At 38.8% G+C, this 20,205-nt stretch overlaps 1 protein-coding gene and 1 long non-coding RNA gene across 2 annotated transcripts in view; one reads left to right on the forward strand and one right to left on the reverse strand.

Annotated features, from left to right (window-relative positions):
• Window positions 1-20,205, forward strand: part of topaz1 (testis and ovary specific TOPAZ 1) — a 57,096-nt gene that overhangs the window by 13,020 nt on the left and 23,871 nt on the right. The window contains exons 8-10 of the mRNA XM_051670584.1: window positions 1,275-1,426; window positions 1,530-1,622; window positions 1,984-2,099. Of these exons, the coding sequence (XP_051526544.1) occupies window positions 1,275-1,426; window positions 1,530-1,622; window positions 1,984-2,099 (361 nt within the window). The remainder of the gene's footprint in view (window positions 1-1,274; window positions 1,427-1,529; window positions 1,623-1,983; window positions 2,100-20,205) is intronic.
• LOC127425013 (uncharacterized) lies at window positions 6,283-10,204 on the reverse strand. The gene is made up of 3 exons (XR_007894548.1): window positions 9,692-10,204; window positions 8,816-9,540; window positions 6,283-7,212 (listed from the first exon to the last, which is right to left on the reverse strand). It is a non-coding gene; the product is annotated as an uncharacterized LOC127425013 (long non-coding RNA).

A 20,205-nucleotide genomic window follows, 5' to 3' on the forward strand; every position in this document is an offset into this window, starting at 1 on the left:
ATGTGGTAAATCGGTACTAAATCGATACCGTCTTTTAAGACTACCGGCATAAGCCAGTGAGTGCACATTAACGAGAGGATGCGTATCTCTAGCACGTCCATGCTATGTTTGATTAGAATTAAATGTTTTTTTTTTTTTTGTTGTTGTTGTTTTTTTTTTTAATCAACAATTGACTGTAAAGAACAGAAATATTTTTTTATTTTATTATTTCTCCCCAATTTGGAATGCCCAATTCCCACTACTTAGTAGGTCCTCGTGGTGGCGCGGTTACTCACCTCAATCTGGGTGGCGGAGGACAAGTCTCAGTTGCTTCTGAGACAGTCAGTCCGCGCATCTCATCACGTGGCTCGTTGTGCATGACGCTGCGGAGACTCCCTGCATGTGGAGGCTCAAGCTACTCTCCGCGATCCACGCACAACTTACCATGCGCCCCATTGAAAGTGAGAACCACTAATCGTCAACCCAATTTGGTTGCTTAGGAGACCTGTCTGGAGTCACTCAGCACACCCTAACAGAAAGGGTATTAAAAGAGAAATTATTTAATGATATATGGATTGGTGGATCTCATCTTTGGTCGTCATTTCACGGAACGAATCAAACCAAACTTGTACTGTCAACACTCGGTTAAAGGATGCTAAATTTCTTCACCACTATGCTACTCAAACACTGGAGTGAAATCTGAAAGTGTACCAGCCAGTGAATAAACACAGACATTTTTACTTGCATAGCGCGAAATTTGGTCGCATATGCAAGTGATTTAATCACTTTGTCGAGGGTTGCCACATAGAGTAAAAGATCGATCTTGGGATTTAAGAATGGATCTCAAAATCATTCAAACGAAGATCTAGATGCATCGGAAATCAATATTTTTACAGAGTCCTACAAAATATCATGACAAGCTTAAAGAGATAGTTCAACCAAAAATGCAAATTTTGTTATCATATACTGTACTCACCCTCCTGTTGTTCAAAACCAGTTTGACTTTCACTCTTCTGATGAACAATAATGGAGATGTTAGGCAAAATGTTATCCTCAGTCATCATTCACTTTCATTGCATCTTTTTTTCCCAAACAATGCAAGTGAATGGTGACTGAGGCTAACATTCTTCCTAACATCTACTTTTGTGTTCCAGAGAAAAAAGATGTCATATGGGTTTGGAACAGCATGAAGGTGAGTAAATGATGATTAAAATATATATATATATTTTTCGGTTAACTCTCTCTTCAAGGTTCAAATTGATGCTGTCTGTTTTTGTCCATCTTTCTACATGAAGTGGAGGTGTTTATGGGATATTACAGCAGAAGTTCTCCCAGTGTGAAATTTAGTCAGGAGACTGTAAATTCTCTGCTCTCTTCTCTTCTTAATCTGGGTTTACTGAGAGAATTTTTGGTAGTCACCAACTTACTTCTCACATACAAGAGGCTGGTGAGTGTGTTTGTGGTCAAATGCAATTGATGAATCAAAAGTAATGTGTGTGTGCATAACTTCATATATGTCAACATTTGTGTTTGTAATCTATGTGTGTTAGCCTCCATCTGAGATTGTGTTAGCTGTTTTTAAACATGTGAGGGAAAGAGGACTGATCAACTCTGTACCAGAGCTCATTCTCCTCACCTCAAAGGTAATGTTCACATTCTGAGCATTAGATCATTATAATATAATGGAGAGCAAAGATGTTCTATACATGTTAATTTTTAAATACAAAACTTCATCTCCAGATCCTTTTGCATTTGCACTTCAGCGTGTTTAGTTTTAAAGGTACTGTTCACCCAAAAATGAAAAAAACAAAACAAAAACAAATTGTCATTATTGCCCTCATATCATCAAGATTTGTTTTTTGCCTCCTGCAAGATCATCTAAGGCTGCATATCAGCTGAACTGATAAAGTGAGAAAGGATCTAAATTTAAGATTATCTCCTGTTAGGCATTTAAAACAACCTGAAGTAATGCCATAAGTAATCTCTGTGTGTTATTGTGTTTAGATTGTCGAGGCTGGATGTGTTTTCAGTGTTGATCAGTGTGAGGTAATGCAGAGACACCTTCAAATGATGCAGGTTCCTTGGCAACAGATGGATATTTTCCTCACTGTGAAGTGCAGGTATTGTCTCTCTCCCTTTGGGCCCTTTTGAGAAATATGGGCGCTATGCCTTAAGCGCAATGCGATATGTCATATGCACAAAATCAGTGGGCATGGCCATGAAGTTTTTCTATTTTCGTGCAAGCATGCGCAGAGTCTAGGTACAAGTGGGTTAACGTAACCACGTGCACAAAGCGCTGATGGGCTGGGTCAAGTGCAATTTAATTTTGAGGTTCTTCTCCATTTATTGCACTGTCTGCGTCCTATTATATATTCCATTTTATGTCAAGCAACTTCGAAATAAATTAAGACAGCCCATTCATAAGAATTTGGTAGTGTAAATGCAAGGCATCCCCTGCTCTGTTTGTCACCTGCGCTGCTCCGGACTGCGATGTATGTGTTGTATGTTCTCTATGTTCTCTATCACCCTCTCTGGGACTGTTGGCCGTTGTCGTGCTCGCCCATGTCTCACCTGCTTGAAATATGCTATGTTTCGCTACCATTGTTCATTGTTTTGGTCATGAAAATGGAGCCCTTTGAATATGTGCTGCAGTGCTGAACTGAACACAAACAAGCCTATAGAGCAGGGGTATTCAATTAAAGTTCCTAAAGGTCCGACCTCTCTATTTCCTTACCAGCATAGTTCCGGATAATAATAACTTTATTGGTGTCAGTAGTCAGTATGGCTATGAAATTTATGCAGCTCTGGAAAAAATTAAGAGACCACTGCAAAATTATCAGTTTCTTTGGATTTACTATTTATAAGTACAGTATGTGTTTGAGTAAAGTGAAAATTGTTGTTTTATTCTTTAAAGTACTGACAGAATGTCTCCCAAATTCCAAATAAAAATATTGCGATTTAGAGCATTTATTTGCAGAAAATGACAACTGGTCAAAATAACAAAAAAGATGCAGTGTTTTCAGACCTGGAATAATGCAAAGAAAATAACTTTGTACGTGGCTTGATTCATGTGTCCTTCACAAAGATGAATCTGCCTGATTCCAGCCTTGCTGAATCACACCCAGATCATCACCGATCCTCCACTTGGTTGTCTAATGGTTAGATGGAGACCTGGAGAGGCCTTCATGCCAGTGTCTCGTACCCACTGTGAAAATTGGTGGAAGATCGGTGATGATCTGGGGGTGCTTCAACAAGGCTGGAATTGGGCAGATTCGTCTTTGTGAAGGATGCATGAATCAAACGCACATACAAGGTTATCCTGGAAGAAAACTTGCTTCCTTCTGCTCTGACAATGTTCCCCAATTCTGAGGATTGGTTTTTCCAGCAGGACAATGCTCCATGTCACACAGCCAGGTCAATCAGGGTGTGGATGAAGGACCACCGGATCATGACCCTGTCATGGCCAGCCCAATCTCCAGACCTGAACCCTTTGAAAACCTCTGGAATGTGAACAAGAGAAGATGGGTGGCCACAAGCCATCAAACAAAGCCAAGCTGCTTGAATTTTTGCGCCAGGAGTGGCATAAAGTCACCCAACAGCAATGTGAAAGACTCGTAAAGAGCATGCCAAGACGCATGAAAGCTGTCATTGAAAATCAGGGTTATTTCACCACATACTGATTTCTGAACTTTTCCTAAGTTAAAACATTAGTATTATGTTGTTTAAAAATGAATATGAACTTGTTTTCTTTGCATTATTCGAGGTCTGAAAACACTGCTTCATTTTTTGTTATTTTGACAAGTTGTCATTTTCTGCAAGTAATTGCTCTAAATGACAATATTTTTATTTGGAAGAAATTTACTTTATAGAGACAAAAAAAAAAAAAAAACATTTTACTCAAACACATACCTAAAATCCAGAGAAACTGATAATTTTGCAGTGGTCCATTAATTTTTTTAATGGAAAAATTAATGGACCACTGCAAAATTATCAGTGTGTGTGTGTATGTGTGTGTATATATATATATATATATATATATATATATATATACACACACATTTGAAATCAGAAGTTTACATACATTTAGGTTGAAGTCATTAAAACTAATTTTTTTAACCACTCCACAGTTTTAATATTAGCAAACTATAGTTTTGCCAAGTCATTTAGGACATCTACTTTGTGCATGACTCGAGTAATTTTTCCAACAATTGTTTACAGACCGATTGTTTCTCTTTTAATTGACTATATCACAATTGCAGTGGGTCAGAAGTTTTCATACACTAAGTTAACTGTGCCTTTAAGCAGCTTGGAAAATTCCTGAAAATGATGTCAAGCCTTTAGACAAATAGCTTCTGATAGAAGGTGTACCTGTGGATGTATTTTAAGGTCTACCTTCAACTCAATGCCTCTTTGTTTGACATCATGGGAAAATCAAAAGAAATCAGCCAAGACCTCAGAGGAAAAATTGTGGACCTCCACAAGTCTGGTTCATCCTTGGGAGCAATTTCCAAATGCCAGAAGGTACCACGTTCATCTGTACAAACAATAGTACGCAAGTATAATTTGCGAAAAGTGCAAATCAATCACAGAACAACAGCAAAGGACCTTGTGAAGATGCTGGAGGAAACGGGTAGACATGTATCTATATCCACAGTAATACAAGTCCTATATCGACATAACCTGAAATGCTGCTCAGCAAGGAGGATGCCACTGCTCCAAAACCGGCATAAAAATCCAGACTACAGTTTGCAAGTGCCCATGGGGACAAAGATCTTACTTTTTAGAGAAATGTCCTCTGGTCTGATGAAAAATAAATTGTACTGTTTGGCCATAATGACCATCGTTATGTTTGGAGGAAAAAGGGTGAGGCTTGCAAGCCAAAGAACACCATCCCAACTGTGAAGCATGGGGGTGGCAGAATCATGTTGTGGGGGTGATTTGCTGCAGGAGGGACTGGTGCACTTCACAAAATAGATGGCATCATGAGGAAGGAAAATTATGTGGATATATTGAAGCAACATCTCAAGACATCAGCCAGGAAGTTAAAACTCGGTCGCAAATGGTTCTTCCAAGTGGACAATGACCCCAAGCATTACTCCAAAGTTGTGGCAAAATGGCTTAAGGACAGCAAAGTCAAGGTATTGGAGTGGCCATCTCAAAGCACTGACCTCAATCCGATAGAAAATTTGTGGGCAGAACTGAAAAAGCGTGTGCGAGAAAGGAGGCCTACAGACCTGACTCAGTTACACCAGTTCTGTCTGGAGGAATGGGCCAAAATTCCAGCAACTTATTGTGAGAAGCTTGTAGAAGGCTACCCAAAAAGTTTGACCCAAGTTAAACTATTTAAATGAAATGCTACCAAATACTAACAAAGTGTGTGTAAACTTCTGACTCACTGGGAATTTGAAAAGCTCTCTCTCTCTCTCTCTCTCTCTCTCTCTCTCTCTCTCTCTCTCTCTCTCTCTCTCTCTCTCTCTCTCTCTCTCTCTCTCTCTCTATATATATATATATATATATATATATATATATATATATATATATATATATATATATATATTCTGACATTTCACATTCTAAAAATAAAGTAGTGATCCTAACTGACCTAAGACAGGGAATGTTTTCTGCAATTAAATGTTTGGAATTGCGAGTTTAAATGTATTTGGCTAAGGTATACGCAAACTACTACTTCAACTGTGTGTGTGTGTGTGTGTGTGTGTGTGTGTGTATATAGTTATTCTAACTTCACGTTGGCAGCAATAGTACTTTGTAAAAAATAAATAAATAAACATTCACAGTAGTCTCTTCAAAACTGTACAGGGATGAGGACATTGGGGGGGCCAAAGGTGTTGGGGTCTGAGGGATCTTCTCTACAAAAAGATTAATATATTTCATAGAGTTCATCAGTCGAGGGCAATTGGATATGAATATTAAAAGATAAGCTCAACAGTTCATTTTTAAGCTGAATGACAGCAGTCCATTTTTTGTGTGAATATATTTTTTACATTCAGAATACATAACTATGTATGGGACATAGGAGGCCTTTTGATAGATCAGAAAATACTGTATGGGATTTCAGGGGTGTCTCCTGAAAGAAAATGTGTAAAATTTAAGTCTGAATGGGCCATTTTTATATATTCCTAAAAGTGACGATCTGCTAACACAAACATTTTACATAACAGTGCAGCATAAAAATGCTGTTTGCTATATATAGATATATAGGCTGTAGGTATAAATAGGCTGACTATGATATAATAGAAATTTTCTCAACAGTGGAGAACTTGTAATTTAAAAGTTTTGGTTCTCTTTATTTGCCATCCATGCCAGAGATGATAACATCTTTGATTAATTTTCACAAAATTAGAACAAAAATCAGTTTGTTTGTTATGAAAGGCTCCTAACATGCTGATTAATGAAGCTAAATTTAGATGAGGAAAAAAAAAACGTTATAGATATTTGTTAGGAATTTTTCAGGATTGGCCCCTAAGTATCAAGTCAAAGCACAGCATTATATACCTTTGTAGGAACAGGAAAAGCAGTACACTAATTACATTGTCCAATGAGATCAACCATTATCTTATTTGAAGAAGACATACATACAGATTCTGCATTCATTACATAAATGAAACGAAAATATTCTAGAATAGAAGAGTTCAACTAGACGGTGTTCAACTTTTGACCTGAGACACTCAGAGGAGTGAAACCGGGAACCCTTTCGACATGATTTCCGTTACTGACACACACACACACACACACACACACTATGAAAATAGGAACTGAGTACTAGCCATTAAATGTCAGCTTGCTTAAATATATTTACTGGAAGGTCAACTTAAGAGGTCAACTTTTCTCACAATGCCCGCTTTGATCCTGGAAGGATCACTCAGAATCTCAGTTGACTTTGACAGCGTGTAAGTGTAGATAATGAAGCATAGCAATATTATGTAATTTTCGTCCCTCCTCTGGCCCTTCTAATTCTCAAGTTCCCGGTTAGGCACTGGCACTGCGTGTTCAGCTCCTCCAGTACTTTCACCGTTCGCTTTCGAAATAGTCGGGCTCTCCTCAGGTGCAGGTTTCACGCAGCTTGCATGTATCCACTGTGGTTGAAGATCCGTTGGCTCACTGGTTCTGGTCACCGCCAGGACAGTAGCTGGGCCCAGATACTTTGGCTCCCCCAACTTAGTAGGTTTTAAACACCTGATCAGAACCCGTTGACAAATGGGTGAGTAAGACTATCTGCAGGGAGAGAGAGAGACATCATCATTTATGCCATTTCATGTCTTAATGAGGGAATCCACATATTCTGCAATCACCACCTCGGTATCACCTGTGGAAAGAAACCCATGGGGTCGGGAAAGGCCTACCCATTAGTATTTTAAATTGAGAAAGCTTGGGTAGAGTATGGTGACATTCTGAGAACCCATGTTCTTCCTGTTTCAGTACAGGCCTTATGTAGGTATTCTTTCAGAGTGCGGTTAGTTCTACGATTATACGATATGTTAAAATGCCAGTTTATGTTTAGTTCTTTTGCTAAGAGCTGTGTTACCTTTGAAGCAAACTGTTTGCCATTATAGCGTTCAATGAATGACGGGATACCCAACCTCGGTATTATTTCTTTAGCTAAAATTTTAACCAGGTCTTAGCATTTTCCCTCGCACACTGGAAGGCTTCCGTCCACTTGGAGAAGCGGTCCACAATGACTAATAATAGTTTGTTTCGACACGGCGGCATGTGGGTAAAATCATTTTGCAGATGTTGGAATGGTAGTTCCGGATGCGGTAACGAGTCGTGTTCTATAGGCTTATGTCTATTATTCTGTGCGCGCGTTAAACATTAATCCAGGATTAAATTACTACCCCGTTTATGCAATAAATTTGATTAATTGACTGGATTACCATTTCTTTTGACACGTGAGAAATACCATGATAATGTCGGCAAAGTACTACTATGGCTGTTTTTTGTAAAGCTAGATGCCCTTGTTTGTCTTGTAACAAATTATTTTGATCTGGTTTTACTTCATTAGAGGCCCAATGTTAGAGATCAGATTCAGATGGATTAGCCTGCAACAATTTGATGTCAATATCTCTGACTAAAGTGGATTGCATCATCGAAACAGTTTCATCTGCTTGATTTAGATCAGGACTTACCACAACTTCCTTCGCTGCCCATTTCGCAACCTCATCAGCCAATCTGTTTCTCCTTGCCTTCTCAGAATCTCCTGTCATGTGTCCTGCTACTTTTATTACAACCAGTTTAGCAGGCAACTGTGCTGCTCTCAGGAGCTCTGCTACTAGATTATGATGGGATATCGGTTTGCCCTCGGCTGTCTTAAAATCTCTTTCTTCCTACATACGGGCAAAATCGTGCACCACCCATATGCGTATTTTGAGTCTGTATATATATTGATTGATTTGTCTTTGGCCAATTGGCTTGCTCTAATCAATGCAAACAACTCAGCTGCTTGTGCGGATTTGTATGGAAGCGTATATGCTTCGATAATACGATTTGGAAGTTCAGTTACGGCATAACCACACCAGTATACAGCATCATTCGGTTTTGAACATGACCCATCTATATACCAGCGATCCCCCTCCTCTAGGGAGGATGAGAAAACGTCCAGCCTACAAGAGGTGGATGCATGCAGACGATCCAAACAATCATGTGAATCATCAGAAAACTGGTCATTGGTTAACAACTTATGCAATGACAAAGTTGGACCATGCACAACGGAGGTTGGTTTAATAGTCAGATTAGCAGTAGCCAACAAAATAGCCTCATACACCGATCAATGTTGTGCTGTCATGTGTTGTGTATTAATATTATGCATAATTGCTCCTACCTGATGCAAGGTGTGCACAGTCATAGGGTGTGGGAACAATGCGTTCTGCGTCTAGTACCATCAATGCTGCAGCAGCAACTGCCCACAGACACGCAGGGAGGCCTTTGGCAACTGCATCTAATGTCTTCGACAAGTACGCCACCGGTCTGTATGTTCCACCATGGGACTGGGCGAGGATCGCTGCTGCTGTGTCTCCAGCCTCATGCACGTACAGATGGAAAGGTTCACCATAGTTTGGCAAACCTAGAGCTGATGGGGAACTTAAACTGTTACGCTCTTCGGCCCCTGAGAGTGTGGCCTCTCTCAATATCTTGTTGTACAATGAGCAGTTCGGGACCCAGGCTCGACAATAATTAACTAGGCCCAGAAAACTTTGCATTTGGGTCTTTGTTGTCGGATGCTGAAAGGTGGTTATTGTCTTGATTCTATCTGTGGAGATTCAAACTTTTTCCTATTGTTCCTTTCTGCAGCTCATGACCCAGATAGTCAACTCTCAGTTTCACCCATTGCAGCATATCTTTTGACGCCTTGAAACCAGGATGTCATCAGCGTATTGCAGCAGACAGGTCTGTGGTGGCAGCTTGGTGTCTTTCAAAGTAGCGTGCACTACAGCAGAGAACACAGCAGGCGAGTCTCTAAATCCTTGGGGCATTCTTGTCCGCGTGTACTGTCGACCTCCGTACATGAACGCGAACAGGGGCTGCGTGACAGGCAAGACTGGCACACTGAAAAAGGCAGAACACAGATCAATAACAGTAAAATAATTGTGGTCTGCTGGAACAGAATTAATAGTTGTGTACACATCTGGCACCACAGGAGACAATGGAACAATTAAATCATTAATTTTCCTCAAATCTTGTGTTAGTCACCACATACCATTAGCCTTTTTGACAGGATTGATTGGTGTGTTATATGGTGAATTGGTTGGTTTCAATATACCTTGTGACAGCAACCATTGTATTATTGAACCAATACCTTCTTCCTTTTCTTTTGAGAGTGGGTACTGTTTGCAGCATACTGGTATGTTAGACCGAAGTTTAGCCACATATGGCCTAACGTCAGTTAGGCCAGCCTCATCTTTGTGGGCGGCCCACAATGCTGGGTTGACATTGAGTAGTTCCTGTTTCACATCAGAAGACTTCACAGATGTTGAGCTGAGCACTTCACCACAAGTTCCTGTACACACAGACTGAGAATACACTGAAGAAAATATAAGTTGCAATAAGTTAGATTCAAATGGTATCTTGGCACCAATTTTGTTAATCAGATCACGCCCCAATAAGCAGAATGAAAAGTCAGGTAAAATGACAAAATCATTCATTTTAAATGGAGTTGGGTCATCTGGGGAGGTAACGGGCAATTTTGGAGTCATTTGACATTTTAGAGGGATGCCGTTAATTCCTACTGAGTTTATGGTGCGTCCCGTAATTGAGCCTTCGTAACAGTGCCCTGCTTTTTAGAAGCGCCAGTGTCTACCAAGAATGTATAAAGTTTACGATCAACATAGCTCAAGAAAGGGCAAGGTAGAATCGGCAAAATGCAAAACAGAAGGTAGACAATATAACGAGGGTTCAGTACTCGGCGGGCATCCCTAATGTGGGGTCCACTCTGTTGGATAAGCAGGTGCAGAGCGCTCTGAGGTCAATTATGTGGAGCATTTTGGTCATTTCAGTTGTCATCACGATTCCACGGTCGTCCTGTCAGCGATTGTGCCTGCTTCTGCACTGTTTTAGATCATATTGTCTTTTCCGACATTCGCGCTTAGTGTCCCAGCTTGCCACAGTAATAGCAATTTCTATTGTTCTTATCTTGTACGACTTGTGCCATTACTGGGGTTGGTTTAGGTTTAGTCAGGAATCCCATTGTGGATCTCCCCACCCGCCTTTACCATCAATTTGGCCTCATTCATATTTCGATCGTCAAATAAGCCATCTCTAGGGTACAGATCTAACTGGGGTTTTTTTTTTTTTTTGACCACCAAGCCAAATTACTTGTATATCAAATCAAATCAAATCACTTTATTGTCACACAGCCATATACACAAGTGCAATGGTGTGTGAAATTCTTGGGTGCAGTTCCAATCAACATAGCAGTCGTGACAGTGATGAGACAGTACCAATTTACAATAGCATCAAATTAACACAGCATAATTAAATATCTGTTATACACATAATTACACTCAACAGTATACAAATAATAACATACACTGTACAGTATACAATACGCACTATATAGATACACATTAGTCAATAAAAATAAAAATATATAAAAAGTATGTGTGTGTATGTGTGTGTGTATATGTATATATATATGTATATATATATATATATATATATATATAGAATGTACAGTATTGTACTGTATTGACATTCAGGCTGTCGGTTGATAGTCAGTTGTTAAGATAAATTATATTATTATTATATTATATTCTATGACAGTCCGGTGTGAGATATAAGAGTAAGGGTAATAAAGTGCAGTGCTGATGTATTTGATCGTGGGAGATCAAGAGTTCAGAAGTCTGATTGCTTGGGGGAAGAAGCTATCATGGAGTCGGCTGGTGCGGGTCCTGATGCTGCGATACCGCCTACCTGATGGTAGCAGTGAGAACAGCCCATGGCTCGGGTGGCTGGAGTCTCTGATGATCCTCCGAGCTTTTTTCACGCACCGCCTGGTATATATTTCCTGGAGGGAGGGAAGCTCACCTCCGATGATGTGTCTGGCAGTTCGCACCACCCTTTGCAGTGCTTTGCGGTTGTGGGCGGTGCTATTGCCGTACCAGGCAGAGATGCAGCCAGTCAGGATGCTCTCTACAGTGCAGGTGTAGAACCGTGTGAGGATGTGGCGGTTCATTCCAAACTTCCTCAGCCATCTCAGGAAGAAGAGGCGCTGATGAGCCTTCTTCACAACGACTTCAGTGTGGATGGACCATGTGAGTTCCTCAGTGATGTGGACACCCAGGAACTTGAAGCTGCTGACTCTCTCCACTGGTGCTCCATTGATGGTGATGGGGCTGTGTTCTCTGTCTTTTCTTCTGAAGTCCACCACAAGCTCCTTTGTCTTACTGACATTGAGGGAGAGGTTGTGCTCCTGACACCAGTGTGTCAGAGTGTGCACCTCCTCTCTGTAGGCTGTTTCATCATTGTCAGTAATCAGACCTACCACCGTCGTGTCATCAGCAAACGGCTCAGTATTATAACCTTGATTATTACGAAACGTCCATTGTTTTGGTGTTTGCTCCGGTAAAGGATGGCTTATCTCCTGTCCCATCATGTCACCACAGTATGAGAATTCAGGTATATAGTGGTTAGTCAAGAGGAATGAAGCAAGTTAGTAAAAATGCTATCTGGACGGAGAACAGGACGGCAGTCCAATATACATTTTTTCTTGAGAATATAATCTCCTTCCTATTCAATCTGAATAAGGCTACCGTCCACTCCACTGAGGACGACTCCCAGAGAAAATTGACTTTGAGATTAGAATCTCCTTCTTATTTATCTTTCAAAATAAGGCTACCGTCAACCCTTAAAAAGAGGACTCCCGACTACAGTCGTGAATTTGAGGTATAAAACTTCCCGACTGTAGGCGTGACCATCAAATTCTCTACCAAATTGTATGTGTAATATTTCAGCAGACAGGAGTTCTTAAAATTGTATATAATTTTGTCCTACCTGTCTGGAAATATCCCACCTTCTGACACCAGGTCTGTTAGGAATTTTTCAGGATTGGCCCCTAAGTATCAAGTCAGGTCTGCAGTCGCAGTCTTGATCCGGATCCTCATGAGGGGAGAAATGACAGACACTTAAGTATGCATCAGAGATTTCTTGTACTTTATTGTTCAGCACAGCATTATATACCTTTATAGGAACAGGAAAAGCAGTACACTAACTACATTGTCCAATGAGATCAATCATTGCCTTATTTGAAGAAGACATGCATACAGATTCTGCATTAATTACGTAAATGAAACGAAAATATTCTAGAATAGAAGAGTTCAACTAGATGGTGTTCAACTTTTGACCTGAGACACTCAGAGGAGTGAAACGGGGAACCCTTTCCACATGATTTCCGTTACTGACACACACACACACACTATGGAAATACGAGTACTAGCTGTTAAATGTGAGCTTGCTTAAATATATTTACTAAAAGGTCAACTTGAGAGGTCAACTTTTCTCACAATCTTATTCACGCTTGTGCCATCTTTGATTTTTAATGGGAATAACAACGAGGCTGTGAGGGAGAGACTTACAGTCTATTCAATGGGCTGTACTGCAGTTTAAAGTGTTTTTGGATCGTTCCGTGGACAAAACATTGATACAATGTCTGTCCAAGAACATTCAGTATACAAAGAACTCCAGACAACATGAGTTGTAGAAAATCAGATGTGATCTAGGAGCTTTATACAGCTTTATATCATTCGTGCCATTGAACAGTCTTTAAGTCTATTCCTCACAGCCTCGTTGTCATTCCCATTAAAAATCAAAGATGGCGCTTACGTGAATAAGGTCTATAGGCACCACGTTAACTTGTCCTGTCACAAACCTGCCTTAGCTGAACCATCGGAGTCATATATCAGAAGGTGAAGGTGCAACAAACCGCTCGCTTATTCAAAAATCAGACTGAACACTCCGGTCGCAACAGTTCTTGAGTTAACAGTACACTGAACTGAGAATCGCCTCTTTCAGAGGTGTCCAACATACTGAGAACTGATGAGCGGCTGATACTTAGTATGTGTGTGGTTAAATGGCGAAGTGTATGTTTCTGGTGTATTTTGCTGAACAGCAGAAAAATATAACAAATAAAACAGACTGGAAATATGTTTATGACTTGATTGTATTACTGCTTTATCAACGTATGAAGATAATCCGGTCGCAACAGTTTTTGAGTCAACAGCACACTGATCTGGGGCAGCAGCTCTTGGGTCAACAGTACATTGAGTCGATCACAGAAGTTTGTGAGTCATCACATTAGGAGACCTGGCTGGAGTCACTCAGCACGCCCTGAGATTCGAACTAGCGAGCTAGCAAACTCCAGGGGTGGTAGCCAGCGTATTTTACCACTGAGCTACCCAGGGCCCAATGAATTTGACTATTGAGTATTGTGCATGCAGATTATATTTGAAGTTGTTATGAGCTGGATCATGGTTTCTGTAAGACTAGTATTCTATAAGACTAATTTAATCACTTTAGATTCTTCAGACACATAGAACATCCGTGTTTATATATCAGTGTCATGTATTGGGTGCTTTAGGTGCAAAACTTTAATGTAGGATGTATTGTAAGACAACTGAATGAAGCACTGATGACAAACACCCCTATTATTCTAACTTAATGAAATAAAATGTAATAATCAGCAATATGGCTTTATTGAATGTGTTTGAACGTGTTCCACGATGCCGGGGTATCAGCGTTATGTACAGTGACGTCATTATGCGATGATGTAAAAGAACTGGTGAATCGTTTTTTTAACTGTCCAAAAGAACAGGTTCCCATCACTAGATGAAAACAAGCCGGTGTCGTGAGAAATCGAGTTCCCCCTGAAAATCGGGTCTCCCTCTGACATCACAGCAATTCCATTGGCTGAGGGACCTATTAATGGGTACTATATTCACTGGCTGAGTTGAAATCCTTTTAAAATCATTTTTTTTGTGTCAATATAACTTTGTAAATACAACATTTTATGACTTTTAAACCATAAGTAACACATAATAGTATATCACTGAAGTTATAGATTTTGAAATTAAAGATGTGTCATTTGTGTTTTTCAGTTAGCCTAGACTTCCATGATATGCTATCATGATAGGGATGTATGAGACTAGTTGGCTAAATGGTTCTGATGCTGCTAGTTGGCACTGGAATTACTAGTCGGTTAATATTTCCCCCCATTAAACTGATCAACATTTTTACCCCCGCTTGGCTTTATATTTTTACAGAGACTGTGCTTAAATTACTGTCATATTAAGGTTACATATTTTAAATATGTGCTGCGCGTGCTTCTTCCCTCTCTCACTAGCGACGCATGCAGGAAAATGCCCTCTCGCTAGACAAGCAAACTCAGCAAATTAGGTATGAAATCACTTTGGTGGTGGTGCGGGAATCAGATTTCCAAACGTTGAAAAGTCCCTATTGATGTTTTCACATTTGAGTCTTCTTTAAATTTGTGCGTGTTTGTATGTTATTTTTCCGCTGTGCAGGCTTTTTCAAGCGCAGGATAGCTGCCTCTGGTGACCATGTCAACATGTTAATTTTACTCATCAAAAAATTTATGCTTTTGAGTAAGTAGCCTAGAAAATGACTGTTTTAGTCTAGTTATGCCATTTTTTTAAGGGTTCGTTTACACGACAACGTTTTAGGGCCTGAAAACGGGTTTCAAAGTGCAAGTTTTTGAAAAGGATGCCATTATCGTCTCCGTGTAAACATACAAAAAAGCGAATTTGTGAAAATGATGACATCATGCGCATGTGTATTACGTGTTATATAAAGAATGATGGATTGATAGACATCAATTTGAGATGTATAATTATATGAATACTGGTGTCTGTGCAAATAACAATAATCAACAATTTATTCATTTGGAGTGTTTTGTATGGAGTGTGAACATTGTACAGTAGGCAGAACCTGCAATTTGAAAATCTTGAAATTAATGTATGGACTCAGATGGGAAAAATGTATTTGTATTTTAAATGTTATTGATTTACATAATTTTATTTGATGTACCTTTTACCCTGCAATTCATTCACCCACCGCTTTTGTATATAGCCTATAGACAGAGATGTGATGCCATGTGCAGTATTCAATGATATGCTTAGAATATGAAAACATGAGGCAGTGAAAATGCATGTTAGATCCAGTGTACACAAGATCTCTATCTCCGTCAGAAGATATCCATATATCAGAGTTCTGTCTGATATCCAAAACCAGTCAACATCAACAGCTTATGTTAACTCACTCTCCTACCAGTCCAAGAGCGGGAATACAGAAGAAGGCAGGAGACGAAGTGATGGTAAAAATGAGCAGAGTTTACTGAATAAGTCTTGAGAGTTCAGTCTATAGGCATGCACGTGAGTACTTCAAAACAACACACGAGACATTCAAAACTACAGTGGCGGACTACAGTACTGTGTTTGTGCTGCTCAAGATTTTGAGTTTATTGACGCTTCTCCAGCAAAGTAATTGTAGTAATAAAGCAACCTCATCGTCTGTCCAGACAAAATTGCTTGATGCTTTCTCCATCTTCATTGTTTGTTTTCACTGTTCTTTGGAAGAATGCTTGTGTGCAGGCGCGTAGTGTTTCTTTACAAAGTGACATCGCCAACTACTGGCCTGGCATGCATAATACAGCGTGTTTAGTCATTTTAGCGGATCCGTGTGAACGGGGATCGTTTTGATAACGTTGTCGTCTGTACGCGAAACTTTTCAAAAACGCAAAGGAAGAACTTTTCCGTTTTTAGTACATCGTTGTCGTGTAAACATACCCTACATCTGCTGATTAAGAAGGCTATTTTCAATGAGGTGCCGACTGCTTAATGGGTTAAACTATCTTTTATTCTGTGTGCACGTCATGTTTAGAATACATTAGGTTAATTTAGGCGACGTCACAGGCCTACTTTTTCTATCCTATAGCTTCTTAAAAAAAAAAAAAAATGTACATCGTAACTTATTGGTTAACATTCTTTACCGAACAGCTGTCATATTAGATCAATGGCTAATGCACGACTGCACATTGTGTAATACATGCAACTATTCAGTGCATATTTTTTCTCTCGTAGATTTGGCTTAGCCTACCTGTTAATTATTTTCAACAATGTACTGACTGTTTTAATATGTTAAGTAACTTTTACTTGGTGAATTCCATTTAGAACAGGCTGGGTTGTTCTATTGGTCCTGCGCTATTCATTCAATTGTTTTCAATAAACATGCCTGTTAAAGGTGCAGTATGTAAGATTCAGAAACCCTTGTTATTAATAACAACTGTGGCCATTATGTGAACTGCAGCCAGCTACCTGTTGCTCGTGCTTGTGCACATACTCCATAGGGACGCGAGCGTGCATCGACCAAAACAATGACATAACGTACAAAGAGGCTGAACGTGATTCACCGACATCGTGTGTAGATTCTTTCCCTCTGTGCAAGAAAATTCTCAGAGCCAGGGGTTCCAGATGTCAAAGGTTAAAGTTTATTGAGTAAACCAACAAACTTGAGAAGGCCAGCTGTCCGTTCTGTCTTCCCAGTTCCAAACTCTCATTCTTATACATTTCTGTTATCTCTTTTTGACCCACTAATCATACATTCTTGTTATCTTAACCAATGGGCTTGCTTCCCCACCTGTCTCAGCTCGCCACTATTATTTATCAGACCATCTGACTTCTTTTTTTAATTGTGGAATCTCAACACTAAGCTTATTTAAAAAAAAAAAAAAAACCAAAGTTTTAAACTAATTTATTATGAAAGTATACATTCTAAGTATATGGAATATAACAATCTAAACATACTAGAATGTCTTGGCTGTGTCTTCCAGTGTCTAAGGAATGTTTTTTCTCCACAGTGGACTATTCTAAATATAATATTGCTGAGTGTACATTAACCTTGCTGAGTGTGCTTTACCTAAGTCAAAAACAACATATATGTGTTTCGCTTTACCTAAGTTAAAAACAACATATGTGTATTTCCCATAGTGTAGTCACACAGTCACATTTACAGGTTTCTGGCTTACCAACCTTTTTTTTTGCATTAGTACCTTTATTTCTATATTTGATATTAAAAATATACTATACATGCTGACAGATGAGGTAGTATAATTACAATTACAATTACACAGTTATGATTGTTTTACTACAAACTTTGAGACTGCGTATTATATTTGACTCTCCAGTGCTGGAACAGGGCTAAAACAAAGTGTGGCTATAGGTCTGACTATGCGAGACTGTAGTTTGAAGTAATCACTTTTCTTTGCATGATACATTGACTGCATTTATATGATAGGCTATGTTGGCATTAGCTAGCTAGCCAGCTTTATCAATAGTTGTTAGCTAAATTTGGTGGATGATGACAGTAGGTGTTTATACAATAGACTGTACATTATAAATATGTTGATACAATTCAGTATTGATGTGATTCCATCACAACTGACATTTTGATATATTGATGCACTATTGTTTTATAATAATAGAATGTATATATTTTCTGTATAACCAAGTTACGTTACACTAATGAATGGAGCTTTTTGCATTATCTTGAACATTGTCTAGCATTCATTTCATGTATTATTGTAGTTTTCCTTGCTGAATAATTACAGATTAACATTGACATTAACCTGACTTTTAGTATAAAGAGAAGATAGTTGAAATTATTTGAAAGTTACGAAGCAAGGTAGCTTGCAATTCATCAGCGTTAGCAGGCAAGATCAAGTTAAAATTACACAGATCAATCCTTATGGCACTATATTTCACATGCTTTGCAGTTATGTAAGCTTACCTGTCCAATAAGAAGAACGGCAATTCAGGGTCGGTTTTGATCACCAAAACCGAACTAAGGTCCCTCCAGGAATCAAATGTCCTGCATTTTTTTATTAATTGCATAATTTTGCAAAATTAGCTGCAAAAATAAAGGGCATCTTGTGGAGCACTTGTTTCTGTTTTACACATGACAATAAAAGACTGAGCACAAGCTAGTCCTGAATAAATGATTTAATCAATTACAATAATGACAATAGTGCAACTGCACAATATAATTTTTTACTCTGTGCTTGTGCATTGTGGGATTTAAATGTATCCATGTGGCTCGAGTGTTTTGATTATGTTCACCAAAATTTGTTTAGATCCAATTAATTCAATTCAGTGACCATTTCTGGTAATGCCAGAAGGTGGTGACAAATGAGTATCTTGTGTGAAATTAGTTAATCACTGAATCAACGATCAAAAGAAAATTTTAATCCTTTAAAATTTGTATGTCTACAGACCAACAAAGAGACATTAGTAGAGGCTTTAAGCATTATAAGAACAAATCAAATCTATAATTTCCCTACAATTTATGAGCTGCTGAGCATGACCTTTATCAAAAGACTGCAATAATAGTCTTTTAATAATTATGAGTTTCAGTAACGTCCATACGTTTTCATGTATAAAAAAGCATGTTCTACATGTCTATTCACTTCAGTAAAATGCCTAAGTGTTCTAAGAACACAGCAGATCTATCTTTATCCCTACAGTTTGTCGACTGCACACCAACATAGAGGTAAAAAACAGGAGCTGATATTAAATTTTTTTTTACATATTTAACACGGATCAAGTAATCTGCTTAAATTGGCAAAAACAACCAATCAAACTATTACCTCACAAATTTCTTAATCATCGGCATCAGCCGATAAATTTTCCTGTGTGGCCAATTTTTTCTTGAGGGCTCTGAGAATCACCTGCTTGCATGTGAAGCGACTGAGACATATAAACGACCAGTCACGGTTCATTTTGTTGTTACGTGCTTCGTGTTACTACAACAATAGACCAGTATTAGAATAATAGAATGTGTGCAACACAGTCTCATGTAAACGGTCCGCATATCAGAGCTGCGGCAGAAGCATTTGAGCTTAATGTTAAAGTGCTCATCTTTTACATTCTCCCTCTCTCCCTGATCAGTTCCCTGTAATTTTTAACTGTCTTGTCTAATGATAAAAAGGCAAATATCGATAAAACTAATCATATACCGTCTGCAAATATGCACATATCTAGTTTAAACCGATTTAATATACCAACCTCACACAACTTCAGCAGATCCAGCAAACTGTGGAGTCTTCCTCTGAAGGATGTATTCTAGCAGTCTTTCCTCAACAGTTCTCTGTAACTTTTCTAATGATAAAAGGCAAATATCAATAAGACTTATTATATACCATCTGCAAATATGCAGATATCTCATTTAAACAGATGATGAACCTCACGAAAATCCAGTTAATTTTTGATCAGCCAGTATCAAAACTTCAGTATCAGGATCAAAAGTTCCTCTGATTTGCAAATCATGATGGTCAGTCCGTGACAATCCAAGCAGGCAATCCAGGCTGTTTAAACTGTCAGGAGATTTCTTATATTAATATCTGCATGAAACAGAATTTTCATTTGTCTGTGCATGTATAACAACATTATTCTGAAGGCAGGAGGTGTTAAGCAAAATGTGAAATGTCAAGCACACATTTTGCAATGAATAATAAATGCAAATTCAAACATTAAAAAGTGAAAATAAAATCAATATAGCCAACAAGCAGGTGAACATCCCGTAAATCTATCAGGAATTTTTACGATAAGACACCGTTATTTAGTTAAATAATAATTATAATAATAATAATAATAATAATGTTACATTTATATAGTGCCTCACCAGAGGTAGCACAGTTTAAAGAAGAAG

This window comes from Myxocyprinus asiaticus, chromosome 34 (assembly GCF_019703515.2).
Source record: "Myxocyprinus asiaticus isolate MX2 ecotype Aquarium Trade chromosome 34, UBuf_Myxa_2, whole genome shotgun sequence".
In the NCBI taxonomy this organism is placed as follows: domain Eukaryota; kingdom Metazoa; phylum Chordata; class Actinopteri; order Cypriniformes; family Catostomidae; genus Myxocyprinus; species Myxocyprinus asiaticus.